Source organism: Euprymna scolopes, chromosome 11 (genome assembly GCF_053919585.1).
Source record: "Euprymna scolopes isolate OS-2025 chromosome 11, ASM5391958v1, whole genome shotgun sequence".
NCBI lineage: Eukaryota > Metazoa > Mollusca > Cephalopoda > Sepiida > Sepiolidae > Euprymna > Euprymna scolopes.
The window spans coordinates 58,912,666-58,934,418 of NC_136492.1; the positions used below are offsets into that span (position 1 = coordinate 58,912,666).

At 33.1% G+C, this 21,753-nt stretch overlaps 1 protein-coding gene across 2 annotated transcripts in view; it reads right to left on the bottom strand.

Moving 5' to 3' along the window:
• LOC145287866 (alanine--tRNA ligase, cytoplasmic-like) overlaps positions 1-21,753 on the bottom strand; it is a 108,157-nt gene that overhangs the window by 44,948 nt on the left and 41,456 nt on the right. For both annotated transcript variants that reach the window (XM_080135746.1, XM_080135747.1), the window contains 5 exons: positions 18,872-18,910; positions 17,767-17,878; positions 13,533-13,663; positions 6,862-7,006; positions 1,112-1,272 (listed from right to left, as the gene is read on the bottom strand). In XM_080135746.1, the coding sequence (XP_079991872.1) occupies positions 1,112-1,272; positions 6,862-7,006; positions 13,533-13,663; positions 17,767-17,878; positions 18,872-18,910 (588 nt within the window). The remainder of the gene's footprint in view (positions 1-1,111; positions 1,273-6,861; positions 7,007-13,532; positions 13,664-17,766; positions 17,879-18,871; positions 18,911-21,753) is intronic.

The following is a 21,753-nucleotide window of genomic DNA, read 5'->3' on the forward strand; positions in this document are numbered from 1 at the left end:
TTAAGTAGAATTTAAAATTAAAACTAAAAATCAGTTTTCGTATTTTGCCAATTTGCCATTCATTAAGCACTTGGATAAATGGCAGACTTATTTCCCTCCTGCTTTATGTAATTTCTGCTCATATCAATTACTAAATTTCTTGTAATGGGGCATTCATATTTTGGATCACATTTTTTTTTAAAGGATCTTAATCTTTTAACGCCCAAATAATTTGGAGAAACTTAAATAATTTTTTTGCAATTTTTTCCAATCTAGAAGCTGTAACAAACACCTGAACACAACTTTTACTAAAAGTGTTATTAATAAAAATAATAATGGAAGAAGACTGTATAGTCCTATTCGTCATATGACATGAAAAATGAACCAGGACCAAATAAAACTGACAAAAGCAGGTGTCAGAGCCTTCTGCAAGATCATATCAATCATATGCAACATATTCAAGTAGTTATCTCACCTTGGTTCACAGTTATAATTCAGTTAGGTAAGTAATGTACGAATGCACACACACTCACTGACTGAAGCATGTGCGGCCAACTGTTGTATCAAACGACACAACACGTATTAGACGAGTTCTAAACAGCATCAGTGCCCTCTGCAACGCGTTCACTAGTAATAAGCTTTTTTTTGAAAGAGGACCATACAGTCTTTCTAGGCGTTAAAGGGTTAAAGAAAACTGTCCAATGAAAACCACAAATTTTATCGTTTTAAATTCTTATAAATTTTGAACCACTGCTGATATTTGAATAATTCAAACAGTTTTGATCGTCTGTTACACAGCTCTCTTTAGATAAGTCGATAAAAAGAACATCTGACTAAAAAGAAAACAAAATCAATTTGTAATGCTATTTTAAACAAATGTATGATCTTACTAGAATAGGAATTTATTAATAAAAAGTGATTTTATTTATGTTGAGAATTTTTTTTATTGTTACAGAACAAGAGCTATTAGGTGAATGGAGAAATGATTGATGGATAGGAAGTCATAATTTAACCTTTGTAAGTTTGTAAACGAATGTGATTTCCGGAAAAAGAAAGATTTTTTTTGACTGACAACTTAAGCAGGGAGGCGTAAAATATACCCATTCTCTGAAAATATAATTCTCATACATACCTGTCCGAGAATGTATCCTTGGTCAGATCGCTGACCTCCCCCTTCAGCATAAAAACAGGTTTTATTCAAAACCAAGGTGCATTGGTCACTTGCATTAACAGAATCGCTCAATTGATTGTTATGAAGCAAACACAAGATGCAACTGTTTGGGTTGGAAAACTCTGCAAACGAATGAGAAAATGATAAGAGAGCATTAAACTTTTTTCTCAATGGCAGACATTAAAGATAGAATAAAAAGAAATTAGTTTATTTTCGTAATCTGAATATTTTTATTTTCACAATGGTCAGAAAATGTGTATTAGAAACTATGAGGATCAAATGAAGCCTAGACTCAATGTGTGGATTATAATAATATGCTTTTAAAATTTTCATCTAACTTTTTATTTAATATTCATGAGCTGTTGTTGGATCAATATTTGTTATATATATTATTAAACATTTATGGAAATTCTTTGGAAATGCAATGTGTTTTTTTATAAATATTTGAAAATATATAAAACTATGGAAACATAGATTTGCATTGAATGTCATATTTTGTTTCTTTTTCACCCTTTCTTTCTCCTCTCTCTTAACATATAAAATATTCAAAATATTTCCTCACACACCATCTAAAACATTTAAAAATGGTTTTATAAATATTTGAGGTGACATTAACCCAGGATTGGTTGAGCCTGCTTCTCTCATAGAACAACATCCTAGATGAACACAAACCACGGACAACAGTCCATAGGGATAGGTAATCAGTGCCAGGATTAGCGGTGAAGAATATCAATCTGTGGATTGGAGCTAAGTTCGACATCAGCTTTGATGATGATGAAGTGGTTCTAGGGCTATTGCTTCATAAATGAACTATCCTGGGTTGTGGCATGCAGCATGGCTGAACCAGCAAAATTTCCTCTTTACAAAAGATTGGCTGAGGAGAATGATCTGTCATCATGTCCTGATTTGGGTATTGGATACAAAATCATGCCACCAGACCCCACAGAATTTGGTGGAGGCAATATAGGTTGAACACTTCTAGCCTTTTGAGATCTGCAATTCTCATTGGTCAAATTTTGCAGCTGTAGAAAAAAATTGTCTGTACAAGTGCTTGATAGATCCAAACTTTCGTACCTATTATGATCGCGGGTCAAAACCAGACGAGGTTATAGCTGATTGAAAGAGTGCCTGGACATTGTTTGGACATGATCCATGATGATAAACATCAAGCCTAAGTATTTGAAGTGATTGACCTTCTTTAGGATTTCTCCATGGAGTAGAATTGTGCTTTTCTTGGGGAATTGGAATCCTGCAGAGAGAAATTTTGTTTTCAAAGAATTCACTTTCATGCCAATCTTAGATACAAAATGGTGCATTTTGTCTATGGCTGATTGGATGTCAGCAAAGTTGTCTTCAAGAATGGCTATATCATCAGTGTAGTCAAGGTCAGTTAGGATGAAATTACGGCCAACAGAGACACTAGAAAGCTCTGTAAGTTTGTTGTAGGTGATCCAAGCAATGGAACAGAAATATATTTTGATGACGTTAGGCAGCTTGGGTGGAAATCCATCTGCATGCATTATCTCCCATAGTGCACCTCAGTCCAGTCCACTGAGTTAAATGCTGAAGCAAAGTCCACAAAGCAAATGACTGTGCGTTGTTGGTATTTGGTAATAAACATTTATTGGTATTTGGTAATAAGTGTCATCTAAGGGTTTTTAGAAATATATAAAACTGACTATATTGAAACACAGATTCAGATTATAATATTATAAAAGACTCTTTCTTGTAATGTCATCAACTTTCTTACTTCCTTTCTTTTTCCACTTTTTCTATGGCTTTTTTTCCTTTCTCCCTGCTCTCTCCAGTTTCTTTCTATTTTCAAATTATTTACATCATTCATTCCTCTCATCACTTATAGTATCATTCGCCTTTTCTACCACCACTTTAAACATTCATGTATAAATGAAAAACAAGCAAGATGGCATCAGAGTTTTAATAGAAATTGTTTTCTATAAAACAATGTTAAACCAAATATGATGATGTTCTCAGATAAGATATAAACAAAGATGTCTCAATTTATTTTACGCTAAAAGTGAGTGTTGAACTTGGTCTTTCAACAAACTTTGCCTTCTTTATAGAACTCTGTCTTCTTTGCTAAAAATAGACTTGAGTTTATAAAAGAAATTAGTTTATTTTCGGAATACCAACTTAGAGTGAATCTTGTAAGGTGTGACTCAGGATTCAACTAAAGTTTGGGAGAGGGAAGCACTTAAATTTGAGTTTGGTTGCTTTGCTTTATGGCATATCAACTCTTTTTGGTTTATTTAATGCTGAATCCAATTATTTTGGTAAAAGTTTTATGCTTCAAATTCTTTATATCTTTATTTATTCATAGTGTTTGGTTTGGTTTGGTTTGGTTGATTTGTTTTTGACTTTGCAGAACATGATTAAATTTTGCCAAGGGAAAAAAAAAATATCAATGTTTGGTGCATTTTAGGTAATAAGGTCAGTATTTGCGGACAGCCAGATTTGGTAGCATCAGTAACAATTCAAAGAAAATGTTAATTATAACTTGAATATGACATACTGCCCAACATACAGAATCTCTGAGATGTTTAGACAATAAAATGGAAATGCTATTAAAAATCTTCTGTTGTGGTTGCTCTATTCCTAGTGCGTAATCTCATGATGACCAAGGGATCAGACATCAATTGATTTAGTTCCATGGTCATCAATATAAAAATCTAACTCATAAGTCCACTTCTTTTTTCCTGCCATTTTGAGCTGACCACTGAAACGAGTAACATATTTGCTAAAATCCAGCTGTCTTTTGCATCTTTTTTCTGGTTTAATCATCAACATGACAACATTCTTTCTCCATTGTTCCCATTCTGCCTAGATAAGTTCTGCGGCATAGGTTCCAAGAAGTCTTGGTAAGTCAACATTTTTATATCTACACACATAAGGAATTTGTAACTGTAGTCTAAAATGTAACTTAAAAAAAAATACAAACCAATGGTGAGGAGCAAACCTAAGACCTTTCAGTTGCAGATCAGGAGTCTGCCAATGGGCTAGAGCCATCCTGTCCACAGCGACGGTTGGGTTTCGCTCAACGGCTATAGAAAACAGGCCAATAAGTCATTCGGCGTCAGTTGAGAAGGATTGCTCTGGTCATATGTTGCTGGGATCGTGTTCTATCAATTCAATGGTGTTACTTGGGATCGTGTTCATTCAATTCGATGGTGTTGCTCGGAATCGTGTTCTGTCAATTCGACGTTGTCTCTTTGGCAGAGATGGGAGTTCTGTTGGATGTGCGTTGGATTTTCACAATATCAACATATTTAACCTGTGTTAAATATTTTTGTATATTTTGTCAAATTTTTATAAGTACACTTTTTTGTTTCTTTTTGTTTACTTCTTATGCTTATGACATCATCATATTTAGTTTGACATCTGTTTTACATGCTGGCATGTGTTGGACGATTTTTAGAAATCTGCTTTCAAACTAATCTATCTTTGTTCTGAACTTTACAAGTATATAACAGGCAAATAATATCTCAAATGCTGTAAATAATGTCTCGATCATAAATGCCGTAAATAATGTCTCGATCATAAATGCCGTAAATAATGTCTCGATCATAAATGCCGTAAATAATGTCTCGATCATAAATGCCGTAAATAATGTCTCGATCATAAATGCTGTAAATAATGTCTCGATCATAAATGCTGTAAATAATGTCTCGATCATAAATGCTGTAAATAATGTCTCGATCATAAATGCTGTAAATAATGTCTCGATCATAAATGCTGTAAATAATGTCTCGATCATAAATGCTGTAAATAATGTCTCGATCATAAATGCTGTAAATAATGTCTCGATCATAAATGCTGTAAATAATGTCTCGATCATAAATGCTGTAAATAATGTCTCGATCATAAATGCTGTAAATAATGTCTCGATCATAAATGCTGTAAATAATGTCTCGATCATAAATGCCGTAAATAATGTCTCGATCATAAATGCCATAAATAATGTCTCGATCATAAATGCCGTAAATAATGTCTCGATCATAAATGCCGTAAATAATGTCTCGATCATAAATGCCGTAAATAATGTCTCGATCATAAATGCCGTAAATAATGTCTCGATCATAAATGCCGTAAATAATGTCTCGATCATAAATGCCGTAAATAATGTCTCGATCATAAATGCCGTAAATAATGTCTCGATCATAAATGCCGTAAATAATGTCTCGATCATAAATGCCGTAAATAATGTCTCGATCATAAATGCCGTAAATAATGTCTCGATCATAAATGCCGTAAATAATGTCTCGATCATAAATGCCGTAAATAATGTCTCGATCATAAATGCCGTAAATAATGTCTCGATCATAAATGCCGTAAATAATGTCTCGATCATAAATGCCGTAAATAATGTCTCGATCATAAATGCCGTAAATAATGTCTCGATCATAAATGCCGTAAATAATGTCTCGATCATAAATGCCGTAAATAATGTCTCGATCATAAATGCCGTAAATAATGTCTCGATCATAAATGCCGTAAATAATGTCTCGATCATAAATGCTGTAAATAATGTCTCGATCATAAATGCTGTAAATAATGTCTCCATCATAAATGCTGTAAATAATGTCTCGATCATAAATGCTGTAAATAATGTCTCGATCATAAATGCTGTAAATAATGTCTCGATCATAAATGCTGTAAATAATGTCTCAATCATAAATGCTGTAAATAATGTCTCAATCATAAATGCTGTAAATAATGTCTCAATCATAAATGCTGTAAATAATGTCTCAATCATAAATGCTGTAAATAATGTCTCAATCATAAATGCTGTAAATAATGTCTCAATCATAAATGCTGTAAATAATGTCTCAATCATAAATGCTGTAAATAATGTCTCAATCATAAATGCTGTAAATAATAGCATCGCTTTATTTCAGAAATATTGTCATATATATATCTTATTCCTTTATCAAACCATGTTTTAATATATCATCATCTACAGTTTAATATTTATTTTACATGTTGGCATGTGTTCAATGTTTTGTAGAAATTGATTTCCAAACTAACCTATCACTTATCAAATCTTTATCCGTCTCTCAAATTCATCATTATAACTCCCTTTCAAACTTTCTTTGCCTTGCCCCTGTCCACTAACTCTTCTTCTTCAACTGTTCTACATCCACTAACCCAAGAATTCTAATTCAATCTTCTAGAATAGAGCAACCACAGCAGAAAATTTTAAATAGCATTGTCTGCACCTAAGCATCTCAGAGATTCTGCCTGTTAATCAGTATGTCATGTTCAAGATGGAAATAACATTTCTTTAGTTTGTAATTCGTGCTACTAAATTAGGCTATAAAAAAAAAAAAAAAAAACAATCACAATGAATAAATATTTGAAAATATAAAGAACTTGAAACATAAAAGCTTTTACCAAAATAATTGCATTCAGCATTAAATGACATTATAAAAAATAAAACAAACTCAAAAAAACAAAAGACTCCAGCACATACATCACCGAAATCTTCTGTTCTCCACGCCTCTCCTTAATACTCTTCACATTTTAATCTTCCTCTGAGGTCATCAATCTAAGTTTGTCTTTAAGACTCACATTACATATTCATCCTACTCTCCATGCAATGCATATCCTCAATCCTTACATGTAAGAACAATTATACGATATTCTCGTGTGCAAGTGCGCATTTAAAACGGTATTGATTATGAAAAACAACTTACCATAATCATTTTCATTCCGATTGAAGAGATACTTAAAACGATCATCAGTTCTTTCAATTTCAAGATCTTTCAACAAAACTGCTGCACTATGTTTTAGCTGATCTTTCTCGTTGACAATGGCTGGTTCTAGGGAGCTGATCTGTCGCTGTTATGAAATAGAAATTTAAAAAAAAAACAAATTGTAGTGAAAATTGAGTGTGACTGTAGTGACGGAGGTGGGCTGCATGTGTGAACTCGAAACCCGAGCGATGGGAGACGAGAAGGTGACAAATCAGCAGGTTTGATTGCACATTAATTTGCATAAATGAGATAATATAAGGCCAGGAGTTAAGATGTTTGAGAGAGTCGAGCCGTTGAGTTCTCGAGAACCGGATGGAACCTGGTTAGAGCGAAGAGTGTCGCTGAGAATCGAGTCCAGGTTTTGTTTTTTATTAGAAGCTATGTCAGCGTTAAATATGGAACCAATGCGGCCAAGATGAAATGGAAAATTTTAAATGATTCGCGTCAAACCTGAAAAATTAAAAGTTGCGTTGAAAATTGAAAAGCGTTGTCAAAGAGAGAATTGAATGAGTCGTGTCAAACTGTGAAGGTTGAAGATATGAAGTGAGTCGGACTTTTTTTGTCTTTTTGTTTGTTAATCCCAGAGGGATTCGTTGGATTTCTTTAACTATCATCCTCAAAGGAACGTGTTGGAATGCAGTTCGGTCTAATTGTTTGCATTAAAGTCATCGTTTTTAAATGTGAAAATTGGAATGAAATTCGCTTATATTTGTTTTAAAAAAAAAAATGTCATCGCTGCTAACAGAACTTAAAGATTCAATTCGGACCACCTGTGTGTATTAAAGTCGTCGTTTTTCAATAAGGAATTTAGAGGGAAATCCTGTTGTATTGAAAAGAAAAATGTTATCGTTTTTAAATGAAAAATATTTTACTCAAGTACAATTCGAGTCAGATTTTATTTTGTTTGAAAAAGTCATCCTTGTTAAAAGAACTTGAAATGCGATTTGGATGACTTGTATGTATAGAAATGGTATTTCAATGCGGAATTTAAAATGAAATCCTGTTGTGCTGACAAGGAAAAAGGGTGTCGTTTTTAAACGATAGATTTATTTTCTAAAAGTACAATGCGAGTCGGATTTTATTGCGTTTGAAAAAGTTGTCGCTGTTAAAAGAACTTAAAATGTGATTCAGACGACTTGTATGTATTTAAAAGTTATTTTTAAATATGGAATTTAACATGAAATCGTGTCATGCTGAAAAGGAGGAAAAAGGTGTTGTTTTTGAACGATAGTTATTTTGGTGAGAGTACAATTCAAGTCGATTGCGCATTAATTTGCATAAATGAGATAATATAAGGCCGGGAGTTAAGATGTTTGAGAGAGTCGAGCCGTTGGGTTCTTGAGAACCGGATGGAACCTGGTTAGAGGAGAGAGTGCCGCTGAGAATCGAGTCCAACTTTTTTTTCCGATTAGACAGATGATAAGCAAAATGTAAGTAAATTTAGAAAGACAGCAATGTAATTCCAGAAAGTAATCTTTCGCTATATAATAAAGTCCAATGTACATTTATTTGTACATTTTTATATAAATAAATATATCTGTCCCATCACACAAAGTAAAAAAATGTGCCTTTTTCTGGTCTACATACAAAACTATTTCAAGTGGTGAAAGAAACCAAATAGCAATTCAGACAATCTCCGACATCATTAGATCTGATGACATTACATATTTAAGAATAGAGCAACGACAACAGAAGATTTTAAATACATTTCCATCTTGTGTTTAAGCATCTCAGAGATCCTCCAGCTTGTGTCTAAGCATCTCAGAGATCCTGTCTATTAATCAGTATGTCATGTTCAAGTTAGAAATAACATTTTCTTTAGTTTGTAATTCGTGCTACTAAATCAGGCTATAAAACCAAACAACCAAACCAAACACGATGAACAAATATTTGAAAATATAAATAACTTGAAACATAAAAATTTTTACCAAAATAATTGCATTCAGCATTAAATAACATCATAAAAATTAAAACAACTCAAGAAAAATAAAAGACTCCGGCACATTAGTTGGTGTGTGTGTAGCACCATCAGCCCTCTGAATGCTAACGTTCGCATCTTAGACTTCTGTCAAGATCATGTCCATCAGTTAACATCAGCTCATCTCAATTTGCTCTGACCGTCCCAAACTGGGAACTGTCCTCAACTGTCACAAACTCAAGACAGTCCATAAACCGTCCCTAACTTTTGTAAACTGTCGAAAAATCCACTGCCACTCTTCTAAAACTGTCCATAAACTAACTTTAAACATATCAACCTCTATGTCTGATTTCATTTATGTCATATCAGGGATATGTTCCAGTCACAACCACACCTTGATTAACAATCCTATTTCAGCTGCCTTTGTGTTCCTTTGTGAACAACTTCCTCCTCCTCACTTCCTATACCTTTGTTCTGCTGATCAACTAATTTTCTTTCTTTGTTAAAGTTTTTTCCCTTTATTTTCCACTTTCTAATACATTTTGAGGGAGGTGGAGTAACAGTATCACAGCTAAAGAAATTGCAGATCCAGATCTTTCACAATAAATGGAACACATACATCAAGTCTATTGCCAAGGTCGCTGGAAAAATGGTAGGATCCTTCTACCGCTCCAGAAGATATCTCACTGCTGATGCAATTCTATATCTATATAAAAGCCAAGTACGTTCAAGGATGGAGTACTGTTGCCACATCTGGGCAGGAGCTGCTAAAAAACAGCCAATACTTTTTTTTTTTTTTTTTTTTTTTACATGGGGGTCACCACTTATCAAGGCCCGGAGGCCACTCGAGGATAAGGGTTATTGCGTGTACAGTAATCAATGAGATAGTATTGTAGTAATCATTAGTATTGGAGATTTGATAGTGTCTTACTTAAGGGGGCGGTTTGTCAGGAATTTGCTTATGTTGGATTTGAAGACATCCAAGTTGTAGTCAGGTGGGAAACAGGCAAACGGAAGAGAGATCCACAATCGTGCACTTCTGAGAAAGAAGCTCTGCTCATGGAATCTACGTTTAGATTTAGGCGCAGATAAAGAGTGGGGAAAATTATTGACAGTAGTTTCAGCCAGACGGGTGTTTCTCGTGAAAGATTGGCGAGGGGGAACGAGAGATTAGAGCTCAGACGAGCACTTGCCATGGAAATAACAATGAAACAAAGACAGGCTTTCAACATCTCTTCTGTGGGAGAGAGGCTGCAGGGAAGAGAAAAGGGCATCCCCCACCAAACTACGAAGTCTATTTCGTACTCTGTCAAGGCAGGATAGGCTGTTTTTAGCAGCTCCTGCCTAGATGTGGCAGCAGTACTCCATCCTTGGACGTACTTGGCTTTTATACAGATAGAGAATTGCATCAGTAGTGAGATATCTTCTGGAGCGGTAGAAGGATCCCACCATTTTCCCAGCGTCCCTGGCAACAGACCTGATGTACATGTTCAATTTCAGATCAGGAGTAAAGGTCAAACCTAGAAGCTTGTCAAAACATAGAACCTCCCCAAGACGAGAGCCATCTATTTCAATTGATGCCAGATGGGGATCAGAGCGTTGATGATACCTTGACAGAGTATAAAATAGGCTTCATGGTTTAGTGGGGGATGCCCTTTTCTCTTCCCTGCAACCTCTCTCCCATAAGAGAGATGTTGGGAGCCTGTCCTTGTTTTATCATTATTTCCATGGCAAGTGCTCATCTGAGCTCCAATCTCTGGTCCCCCCTCGCCAATCTTTCATGAAAAACACCCGTCTAGCTGAAACCACTGTCAAAACTTTTCCCCACTATTTATCTGTGCCAAAACCAAAACGTAGATTCCATGAACAAAGCTTCTTTCTTAGAAGTGCATGCCTGTGAAACTCTGTTCCGTTTGCCTGTTTCCCACCTGACTACAACTTGGATGTCTTCAAGTCCAACATAAACAAATTCCTGATGAACCGCTCCCTTAAGTAAGACACTTAATCAAATCTCAACACTAACGTATTGCACATGCAATAACCCTTATCCCCAAGTGGCTTCTGGACCTTGATAAGTGGTGACCACCTTGTAAAAAAAAAAAAAATGAGCATATCATTAAACAAAATACATCTGACAGTATTTGGACATGACATACTGTTGGGATGTGTATTTTTCTAGTTATATCTCTATTTATCTAAAGTTGGGTATAGTTATAGGTTTATAAGTGGACCCAAGTTGGGACCACAAAAAGACAATGCAGAACATGGTATAAGCTTAAAGATATATTGAAAAAGGAACAAGATAGAAAAAAGTGGTGATGTAAGCTAGGTTTACTTATCAGTTTGATATCAATAGAGCATCCAATATTCACGAGAGTACTTGTCTTTTGATTAATATAGGATTGAAAAGAGTCCATAAATGGGTAGGTAAGAGTCCCATAACAGTTTATATATTTAATATGTACAGCATTTACTCCTAAACAATGAATTGATTATTATGAACTTATGAGCACAGCCACTATACATAAGGGCTTCAAATGTGAGCTATGTATAGTTGAGTTTAGTTTTATGCAAACACGGTAAAACAAAGGGAATGGAAGTCCTTCATAAAAATTCAGATGCATCCAATTTTTGTAAAGTTTAAACAATAGCTATTAGATATAAATTAATAAATATTCCTAAATTTCGGCTCCTTTTGGAGTATTTTAAAAGGTTTTTAAGGAACATAATATGAGCACGAACTCACTTTTGAAATTCATATATTTTGGATTTGCATTAAATTTGATACATAGATATTGGACACCAATTTTTTCTTAAGATCTCTTAAATTTTAGATTGTCGCAATTTTTATTTTTGAATATTCCTCTTTGGAGAACCGGCTTTCCCTCTCCTCCCCCCCCCCCACTAAAAACTGATTATGTGTCAAACTCTGCTCTCATGCAGAGACAAGTAAATACAAACAATTGGTTACGTCTCATCAAAGATAATTACTGAACCATATATGAATATAAAAAAAAATAAAAGTTAGCTTTTCTTGGTTATATAATAAAATTGACTTAATTTCGTATATCTGTTTTATGGCATGTCAACAGCATATGAACTAGCATTGGGATGATTAATCAGAATTGAAATCAGAAAAATCGGAACTTTTGGGGGTATCAGAAGCAGAAATTTTTTTGCCTATTTTCCGATGTCAAAATTGATTATTTTAATTGCTTCAGTTTTACCTTTGTTTAAAACTTTAAATTTAATTTTCCATTACTTGTTGCTACTAATAAAATGAAACAGATTTATATATTTCGAACTATCAAAACTAAAATCTATAAATTCCTACTACTCAAAAGTGGGGGCAGATTATCATAAATACCTGTAGATCTACGGGAACGTAAAAATACAATTTAGATGTACAGGTATTTATGATAATCTGCCCCACCACATAAAAAAACAACTCTACAGCAAAATATTTAATGATTTAAAAAGAATCGGAATCAGTAATTATATCGGAATCGGTAATCTAAAATAGAATTGGTAATTGGATGAAAATTGGAAAAAATATTGAAATCATCCCATCATTAATATGAACTCTTTAGTGGGTTATTCATCTTTAAAGATAAAATTGCAAACAATTCCTTGTATGCAATTAGATGAACACAAATTGCTATTATAGTCCTATTTGAGGAGAAATTTTTCATTCATATCTTTTCCAGGACTATTAGTGTTTAAACACTATAGATAGAATCGGATTTAAACTCAGCATAAAATGCAATTACAACAGATGAATTAGCCAGGGCTGCTTGGAATGGAACTAAACATCATGAATTCGTCTAAGAGGAAAAAAGGAGAACTTTCCAAGGTGATGACTTTTAACATAAACCTCCATCTTTTTTTTTTTTTTTTGCTAATTTATAACTAATAAGCATTTGCTTAGTCATTTTTTTTTATTTAGGTAATGTGCTTTAGTAATCTGTGATCAAAGAATTGGAAAGTCTGCAATTAACACTGGCGCTTAACAATGAGCTTTTTACTAATATTTGTTATTTTCATGACACCACATTCTTTGCTGTTGTCTTTGATAAGTTGGAGCTCTCTAATTCTTAGCTTGAAAACTCTTGCAAGGAATGGGGGATGAAACTGAACCCAGGCACATGCAAAATATTCTCCTTTTCTGGAGGTAATATTTGAATAGACAACAAAATTGTTGGCATAAATAAATAAAGATCTTACATTTCTTGGCTAGGTGGTTCAGCAAGATAGACTTAAAGACAATAAACACAAACTGATACCGATTTGAACCATATTCCTAGACATCAGTCAAAATTAAATTCTATACAAAGAACTGCATGCCTGTGGAACTCTGTTCCATTTTCCTGCTTTCCAACTGACTACAATATGGTTGTTGTCAAGTCCAACGTAAACAAATTCTTGATGAACCATTCCCTTAAGTAATCCAATTTACCAAATTTCCACTACTAACGATGACCAACATATTCCCCTTGACTCATACACTCATACATATTAGATTTATGGTGTAATGCCACTGAATTCCCAATTATGGCTTAAAAATGATTTTCTTTATAACAATAAAACTACATACTTATCCTCAAGTGGCCTCCGGGCCTTGATAAGTGGTGATTCCTTTGTAAAAAAAAGACCAATTAAATGAATCCTAATGTAAGAAAACAGTTCTAAATACCTGTTCTTTAATGTAGTTGTCCATCAGCTTTTCTACATTAATCTTATGACCTCTCTCTAAGGCAATGTCGCATAAAATGTCTAAAGGCACACACCTTCCAAAACGGCCATCAGCGACTTGTAAAAGGTGTTCTTGAGACAAAAAGTAAAAAGAAAAGAAACAAAACAAAGATAAAAATTTCAGTTGAAATAAAAGATTATAAAAGATTAAGAAAAGAAAACTGTAATTAATAAAATATTTTGGTTCTTGTCAAAAGTTCCTCTCATATCAAAAAAATGAAAATAAAAAAATCTGTATAATGGATAATAATCCATGACTAAACAAAAATATCATATTCCAAAAATTATGTAAATTGATCACGTAATTTTATTTTTAAATAAGAAAATCAAATTTTATGAGCATTCAAAAAGTGATTGCCTCACCGACCATTTTGAAAAAAAATATCTAAAAAAAAAAAAAAAAAAAAAGGGAGGTAACCCAATAATTCATACATACTAGATTTATCTCGTAATGCCAGTGAATTCCCATTAATGACTTAAAATGATTTCCTTTATGAAAATGAAACTACTTGGTTAATTTAGATAATTTTTTGGAATTCATTTTTGTTTTACCACAAATACATCATGCAGATTTTTCTTTATGTTTTGTTTCTTAACATAAGGGAACTCTAAACAAGAGCTAATATTTTAAGTAGGTTGACTTTGGATGACGTCAACTTCCGTCAAGAGTTCATTTTAAATCGCTATCATATTGTTACGTTTGTTACATTTTTTTCTAACATAGTTTTGTCAGTTATTTAAACACCCTACTAAAACTAAATATTGGTTGGTTTTCTTTGTTTTACAGTTTATCAACTTTATTTAGGTTACTCCATACTCCTATTTGTATGCACCTCATTGAATATACATATGCGTATACATTGTAAAATAATAACTGAATTGTATATTTATTTAAATTTCGTTATATTCACTTAAGTATTGTTATATGAGAGGTAGTATTTTGATCAGTACAACTGGAGAGTTATAAATTTAATAGCTGTTCTATTTTTTAATCTCCGAGACAATCACATGGTAATCAGCTGATAATTCCTGTTATGACACTATTGCATTTGGGGAGAGTATCTTGGTTATGCTGCACTGTGGAGATGTCATTGGAATGGCTGTTACATCCTGGGAACGGCAACTAGCTCCCCAAGTGTGAGCCATGATAAAACAATAGGCATATCTTCTTTAGATCAAGGAGTTGATATGTTGTCGACTACATCTGCTGGTGGGTCTTCTCTTCTAGGCGTCATTGGTGACCGAACCATTGTGTCGAAACTGAATGCTTGTTTAAAATATGTGACAGATATATTTTCTTATAAAAATAGACAGTTATTTAAATATTAAAGAACAAGAATTTTTCTTAACTCAAAACCCGTTCTTGACAAAGTTGAGAATCCAACTTTTTATATCCACCATAGACAAAGTCCAATTTCCAACTCTTGCATCCATCACCCTTATCCTCGAGTGGCCTCTGGGCCTTGATAAGTGGTGATTCCTTTGATAAAAAAAAATCAGATCCCAACTGAATTGCAATTCTTCCCACATTGAGAGAGAGATACACCAAAAACAAAGAGACTTAAAAAATTATTTTGTTTTCCAAATCCTGGTGTAAGCTAAGCAGATTGGATCTTTTTCACCTGTCTAACCTGATTGTGCCAAGATTTTATAAATATCTGGCAATCTCTGGTTGGATGTGCACTGATACTTCAAGATGAAAATAGTACCAATGAGATTTTACATCCCAACCCCACCTCCCCAGGACAATAAAACAGAAGGCCTTTACATATGGGAAACTTGTCATCACTGTGTCACATCAATTTTCTATTTCATGATAGAAGGTAAGATCACCTGCTTAAGTTTTACTGCTACATTGTCAGTCCTCTTTTATAATTGTGAATTTTCAAATATTAAGTCTTCGTTTTTATTTTTCAGTTATATAGTTGATTCACTTTAGTATTTGTGAATTTTCCAGCGGTGTGGGCCTATACTAGTGCTAAGTCTGCAATATATGAAGTTAGTTAAGAATTTAACTGCATTTTTTTCTTCTATTATAAATGATTAAAAGAATCTTTAGACTATATATATATATATATATATATATATATATATATATATATATATAGGTTGATCATTTACTTGAAATGTACTCATTTTATACCAATCATTATGGAGTAAAAAACCTTTCTCATAAATAAAGTTTTTTTATGAGTAAAATATTTTTTTATATAAATTTTGAAAATTTTGAAAAAAAAAACAAGTTCAATAAATGTCTTTTTATTGGGTTCCAGAGTGTAATATAATACTTTTCCAAGTTCCAAATTTCAAGTTTTCTCTGTTAGTCATTTATTACTAGGGTTAGGACAAGATTGGTTAGTTGTTTTTGTTTTACGGCATATCAACCCTTTTCAGGTCATTTAATGCCGAATCCAGTTAGTCTGAAGAAAAAATTTTTAATAGAATATATTTTATTTTCAAGTCGGTTTCTATTTAACCTATAGTTGGGACCCTACCCTAACAGGTATTACCACTCTGGGTCAGAGTGGAACTGGGAGCAATGGCAATTAAAGGGTAGCTCTACACTCCCCAAAGCCTGCAAGCTGGGGCCTCACCATTGGATATAGTTTAAGGTCATATCCAAGACCAGCTATGACAAGAGAATATTCTTAACATTGTTTTGACTCTCGAGTATATATCTGACACAGACATAGTCAATTAATCGCTTTTATAGTCAGACACAGTTAGACACAATCAATTATATGCTTCACACCACTCTATGTAAAAATATTAACCAATATGTACTTGAAAGTCAAAATAATGAAAAGAATATTCTCTTGTCATAGCCCTATTTATTACTTTTAAAAAATTAACCTTTACAATATTATTTAGCATTGTGACTAACAAGTCTGCAAAATTATGTTATTGCTGCATATTTAGTCACATACTCATCAGATGTTTATCTTAAAAAACTTTGAAAAACACTATTTTGGACAACTTACATGGTTTATACAACCGACTTTATTCCGAAACAAAAAGGTTGGTTGCATGAACCATGTAAGCTGTCTATAATATTTGGAACTTGGAAAATTATTATATATATATATATATATATATATATATACATATATATATATATATATATATATATATAGTAATAAACTAAATAAAATTCCACTGATGGAATCAATAAAATTCTCAATCCTTTCTACAATCCAATCATATTTACTACGAATAAATATTAGTCTATGTCGACTTGTCCACCAAGTTTTAGTCATCAATGTCCAACAGTCTCTGTTTTATCACTATGTATTGTCGGGTTTGTATTACTGTACACATAGATTCGAAAAAGTTAATAAAATAAATGTTATCAAAGGCAAGATAAGTTACTTTTCTACCATACTGGATATATTTTTCGTGTTTTTATTCAATGTAACATGTTTATTCAGCTCGAAAACCATACAGTGTTTACCGATGTATTGGAACATTCAAGATGCCGTCTGACTCTCTCTTTAACACGGTAAGTGTGGGAAAAGATGTTATAAATAAAAAACCGGATAAAATACGGTTAAAAACTCGCTCAATATATGTTACCGTGACATAAGTTGACATATATTCGGCGGGTTTTTAATAGTATTTTGTATAGTTTTTTATTTATAACACCTTTTTCCATACTTACGGTGTTAAAGAGGGTGTGAGACGCCATCTTGAATTTTCGAATACATCGGTAAACACTGTATGTTTTTCGAGCTGAATAAATGTTATATTGAATAAAAACACAAAAAATATATCCAGTTTGGCAGAAAAGTAACTTATCTTGCCTTTGATAACATTTATTTGTTATATATTTGTTTTTTGACAACTTTTTCGAATCTATGTGTCCAGTAATACAAACCCGTATTGTCTCATTGTAAAAGGTGTGATCCTAAGTGGGCTTCATACACAATCCCTAGATTATTTCTGAACTAAAGATGGTCATCTCAATCAAAATCAGTTGTATCCAAATATATATTTAGAGCACATTGTTGAATATAATCAAAACAAATCTGACAGATTGCATCAATAATTACTATGTTACTAACTTTTCTTGAGCTGTTATGTCATTTAACGTGTTCTAATAATAAAAAAATTTAGCTTTATTTGAAAACTGGTCAGATTTATTTGTCATGAGGATTAAAAGAAAAAGGAAGACTAACCCGGTAACAATTGATCAGATCCAATTCGGTTCATCAGTTTGTCAAAATGCTGATATCCATCTTGTAGTGTTTCTAAATATTTGACTTCTGTTTGGTGAAGGACATCTTTGATCTAAAATGCAAAACAATATTTCAAAAATGAATCAGACAGAAATCTAGAAATGATGCGTCAAAGTGTTTACTACTTGTGACCCCTTTTCACAAAGTAAATGGATTCTACCAATGATTATTTAAGGTTTGACATGGAAGTGCATCATAAAAATACATTGCAGTGACTGGTGTTGCAGAAAAAATGCTGACACTCCCTTCCTTATCAATGCCCCTGTTCAGTCTCGAAAGACAAAGGATACCCCCTTTAGGGGCAGTAGCGCATGTAATTGTGAGGCAAGGGTTGCGCAATCTCCAACCACCCCTCTCCTAAATCGGCACTGTTTGAGTCCAGTGGCAAGGAGAAGTCCAGGACGACTGGAAACAATGTCAAGATAAGCGGAGAACACATACAGCATCTGAAAGTCCCAAATGGTCACCCATTTAGTATTGACCAGGTTCAACGTTGCTTAACTTCGGAGATCCAGCGAAAACCGGTGTGTCAGCATGATTATGCTGCATATTTATGAATTATGCAAATATGCTATATCAACAGCAATGACACTAGCCTCAAGGAATATAACAGTAGTAAGAGTACAGCTGGAGGCGTTCCCCATATACATTACAAGTCAGTTATCAAACTTGTAACTACTTGTTGCATTGTTCACTTACATTAATAAACACTTTGACATTTGTATGTTGGTCATTCGAGTTCGAATCAAACAAGTTATCATTAAACAAGTTCGGATGGAAAAACTTGTTATCTTCTAAATGAATGAATGTGAAAATTGAACCTGTGGAAGTTGCATAAGCAACCTATTTCGTTTAAATGTATATGTTGTATTATGCATTAGATTGAGCTGTGATATATTTATAAAAAAAAAAAAAAAATACTATTGAGAAACACTGAGTAAGTAGTGTTTTTTTTTTGTTTTTTTTATAAAACTTTTCCATGTCTGTTTCTTTGATACTGACAAACTGTGAATTAAAAAGGGTAGAACAAAAAAGAAACACTTACTTTCTGGATATTTGTAAAAGATTCTGGAAAGGCATCTGCCTGAAAATGATAAAAATAACAAACAAGCTTTAATCATTTGCAACATTAATAAGTATTATTACTTCAAGTCTGTAACTTCTAACCAGGTCATTTTTAATTGGATTGGAATGAGGGGGGGGGGGGTGATTGATTCTCTGTCCATCTTCACGAGATAGGTGAGTAATTTACACAGAAAGCATAAGCTCTAAAGAATAAAATTGTTAAACTATTGATCGCAGGCTGTTCGGATTATTATATTAATGGATCTGTGTGAAGTTACATTTTTCAAATTTGTTGCCCTTAAGACCAAGTACAAGAAGTTGTGGACAGAAAGTTAAGATGTATATTTTTCTTAAAGCATGCTAAAAATCACAAATATATATATATATATATATATATATATATATATATATATATTCTAATTCTGAGTCCTGTGTCTGTAGGTATTTAATTATTATAGTAAAAAAAATAATTATGTCAGCCCCTTTAAGAAATTCGTTTCTTGTCGTTGAACACTTTCAGTTGAATTAAGTCAATTTAGCTCTTATGCATAGATCATTGTATAACGATTAGATCACTGTGACTGATGTAAAGAACATTTCAAAATAAAATGTTTAAATTCAACATTATTTCTCATGGCTAATGGTAGCCGATCGGATACAGTCTTTGCTAATCGAGCCAGAGATGGCTCGTGTTGCCGAGTTTGAATCTGCACTGCACCCGGCACTGAAGATTCCCGAAAGGATGAAACACTAGTGTCTGTAGGTATTTAATTATTATAGTAAAAAAAATAATTATATATATATATATATATAGAGAGAGAGAGAGAAAGAGAGATGGTTGGTTTGGTTGTGTTTGTTTTACTGCATATCAACCCTTTTCAGGTTATTTAATGCCAAATCCAGTGATTTTGGAGAAATGTTTTTTAATAGAATATATTGGTTTTTGTCAAGTCGGTTTCTATTTAACCTATAGTTGGGACCCTAACAGGTACTACCATTCCGGGTTAGAGTGGACCTGGGAGCAATGGTAATTAAAGGGTGGCTCCACATTCCCCAAAGCCCGCAAGCTGGGGCCTCACCATCGGATATAGTTTAAGGTCATATCCGAGAGAGAGAGAGATGTTGCATAGATGACGGACAACGCCAGGAGAATATCAGATGTATTGCCTACACACAATTATGGATCAGGGCAAAACCAGATGTTAAATTCGATTGCTGAGTGATGACGTCAACCCTACATTCCGATTGAAGATTCTGAGTCATGAAACCATGGGAGAATATATTTTGGCCTGAATTAGAATTGCTAAAAGTGCAAAGCAATAAAACAATCAAAATTTCGATTAAGAAGAATGTCAAAATAAACAAACAGTCAAATTCCAATGTGCAGAATTTCAATATAAAACATAAACAAAGACAGGTTAGTCACAGAGAGAGAGCCAACCAACCACACCACCAATGCACATACTGACCCAAACTCTCTTGTCATGCTATCACTGTAATGCAAATAAACTTTGTTGATTTAACAAGTTGCTTAACAACAAAAACCATGTCTATCAGCATGTATATACTATTGGCATACATTTGTAAAAAGCGCGACCAATAAATTATATAGATTATATATTTAATGTATATTTATAAATTAGACAGATATTACAGAGAGAGAGAGAGAGAGAAAGAGAAACATAAATGTTAGTTTTTCTTTGCTCCAAAACTGATAGTAATTCACAGTGTGAGGAAACTCTGATCCAAAATTTTATTTATTTATAACTATTACAAATTTAAAGGTTTTGCTTTGAAATTTGAAACCCATGAGAACTATATAAAATAACTAACAAGCTGCCCAGCATTGCCTGGTCATAATATACACTTAAATATGATATTTTAATTCATGCAGATTATGTATTTATTATTATAGAGACAACTCTATTCATTATTATATTGAACCTAATATATAGCAGTGAGATTAAAACTATATATATATTATATACAGTAGAACCCTGGGATACAGTGGTCCTAGGATACGTTTTTTTTTCAGGTTACAATGTGGAATCCAATGTTTTTTTCCAGCCTCTGCTTACGGCATTTGCCCCACCTTACAGTGTTATTTATGATGTTATTTGATTATGTACATGTGTATTATATACTGTACTGTATTTTGTTACTAATTTTTAATGCCGTATCCTGGGGTTCTACTGTATATGACTTTGGAGCCATCAGCTAGAATTGAAACTAAAACATACAACTCTCCATGCTTATTCTTTAGCCTGGTGCTATCAGATCAGGCTGTCTGAAGATATTGGCTTCCTGAGACGAAATGCACCTAACATTGATGCTTCCTGACTGGTTTCCTAACTTAAATTGTATCAAATATTAATACTGAAACCATTTTCCCTCTCTCATTGCAAAACTCATTTATGTTCTGCATGGCAGGGAACAAAAACAATAAAATCCACTATAAAACAACCAAATCAACCATTACAAACTAGCAATTAAAAATACAAAGAGCTTGAAAAATAAAACATTCTGCAGAATAACTCGATGCAACATGAATACTATTTCCAAAATAACTGGATTCGGCATTAAATAAACTGAAAAGGGTTGATATGCCGTAAAACAAAAACAACCAACCACCAAATCATTCTTCAGCCTTTGAGCAAGGCCTATACGCATATATATATATATATATATATATATATAACTACTTCATTTACTCACATAAATTAATATACGCATATAACTACTTCATTTAATCACATAAATTAATATACAAAAGTATAAATTTATGCATAAACTTTAAATATTTACTTCAACAGTGTTCACTGTGCGTATATAAAACCACAAAATTTTCACATAAACCTGAAG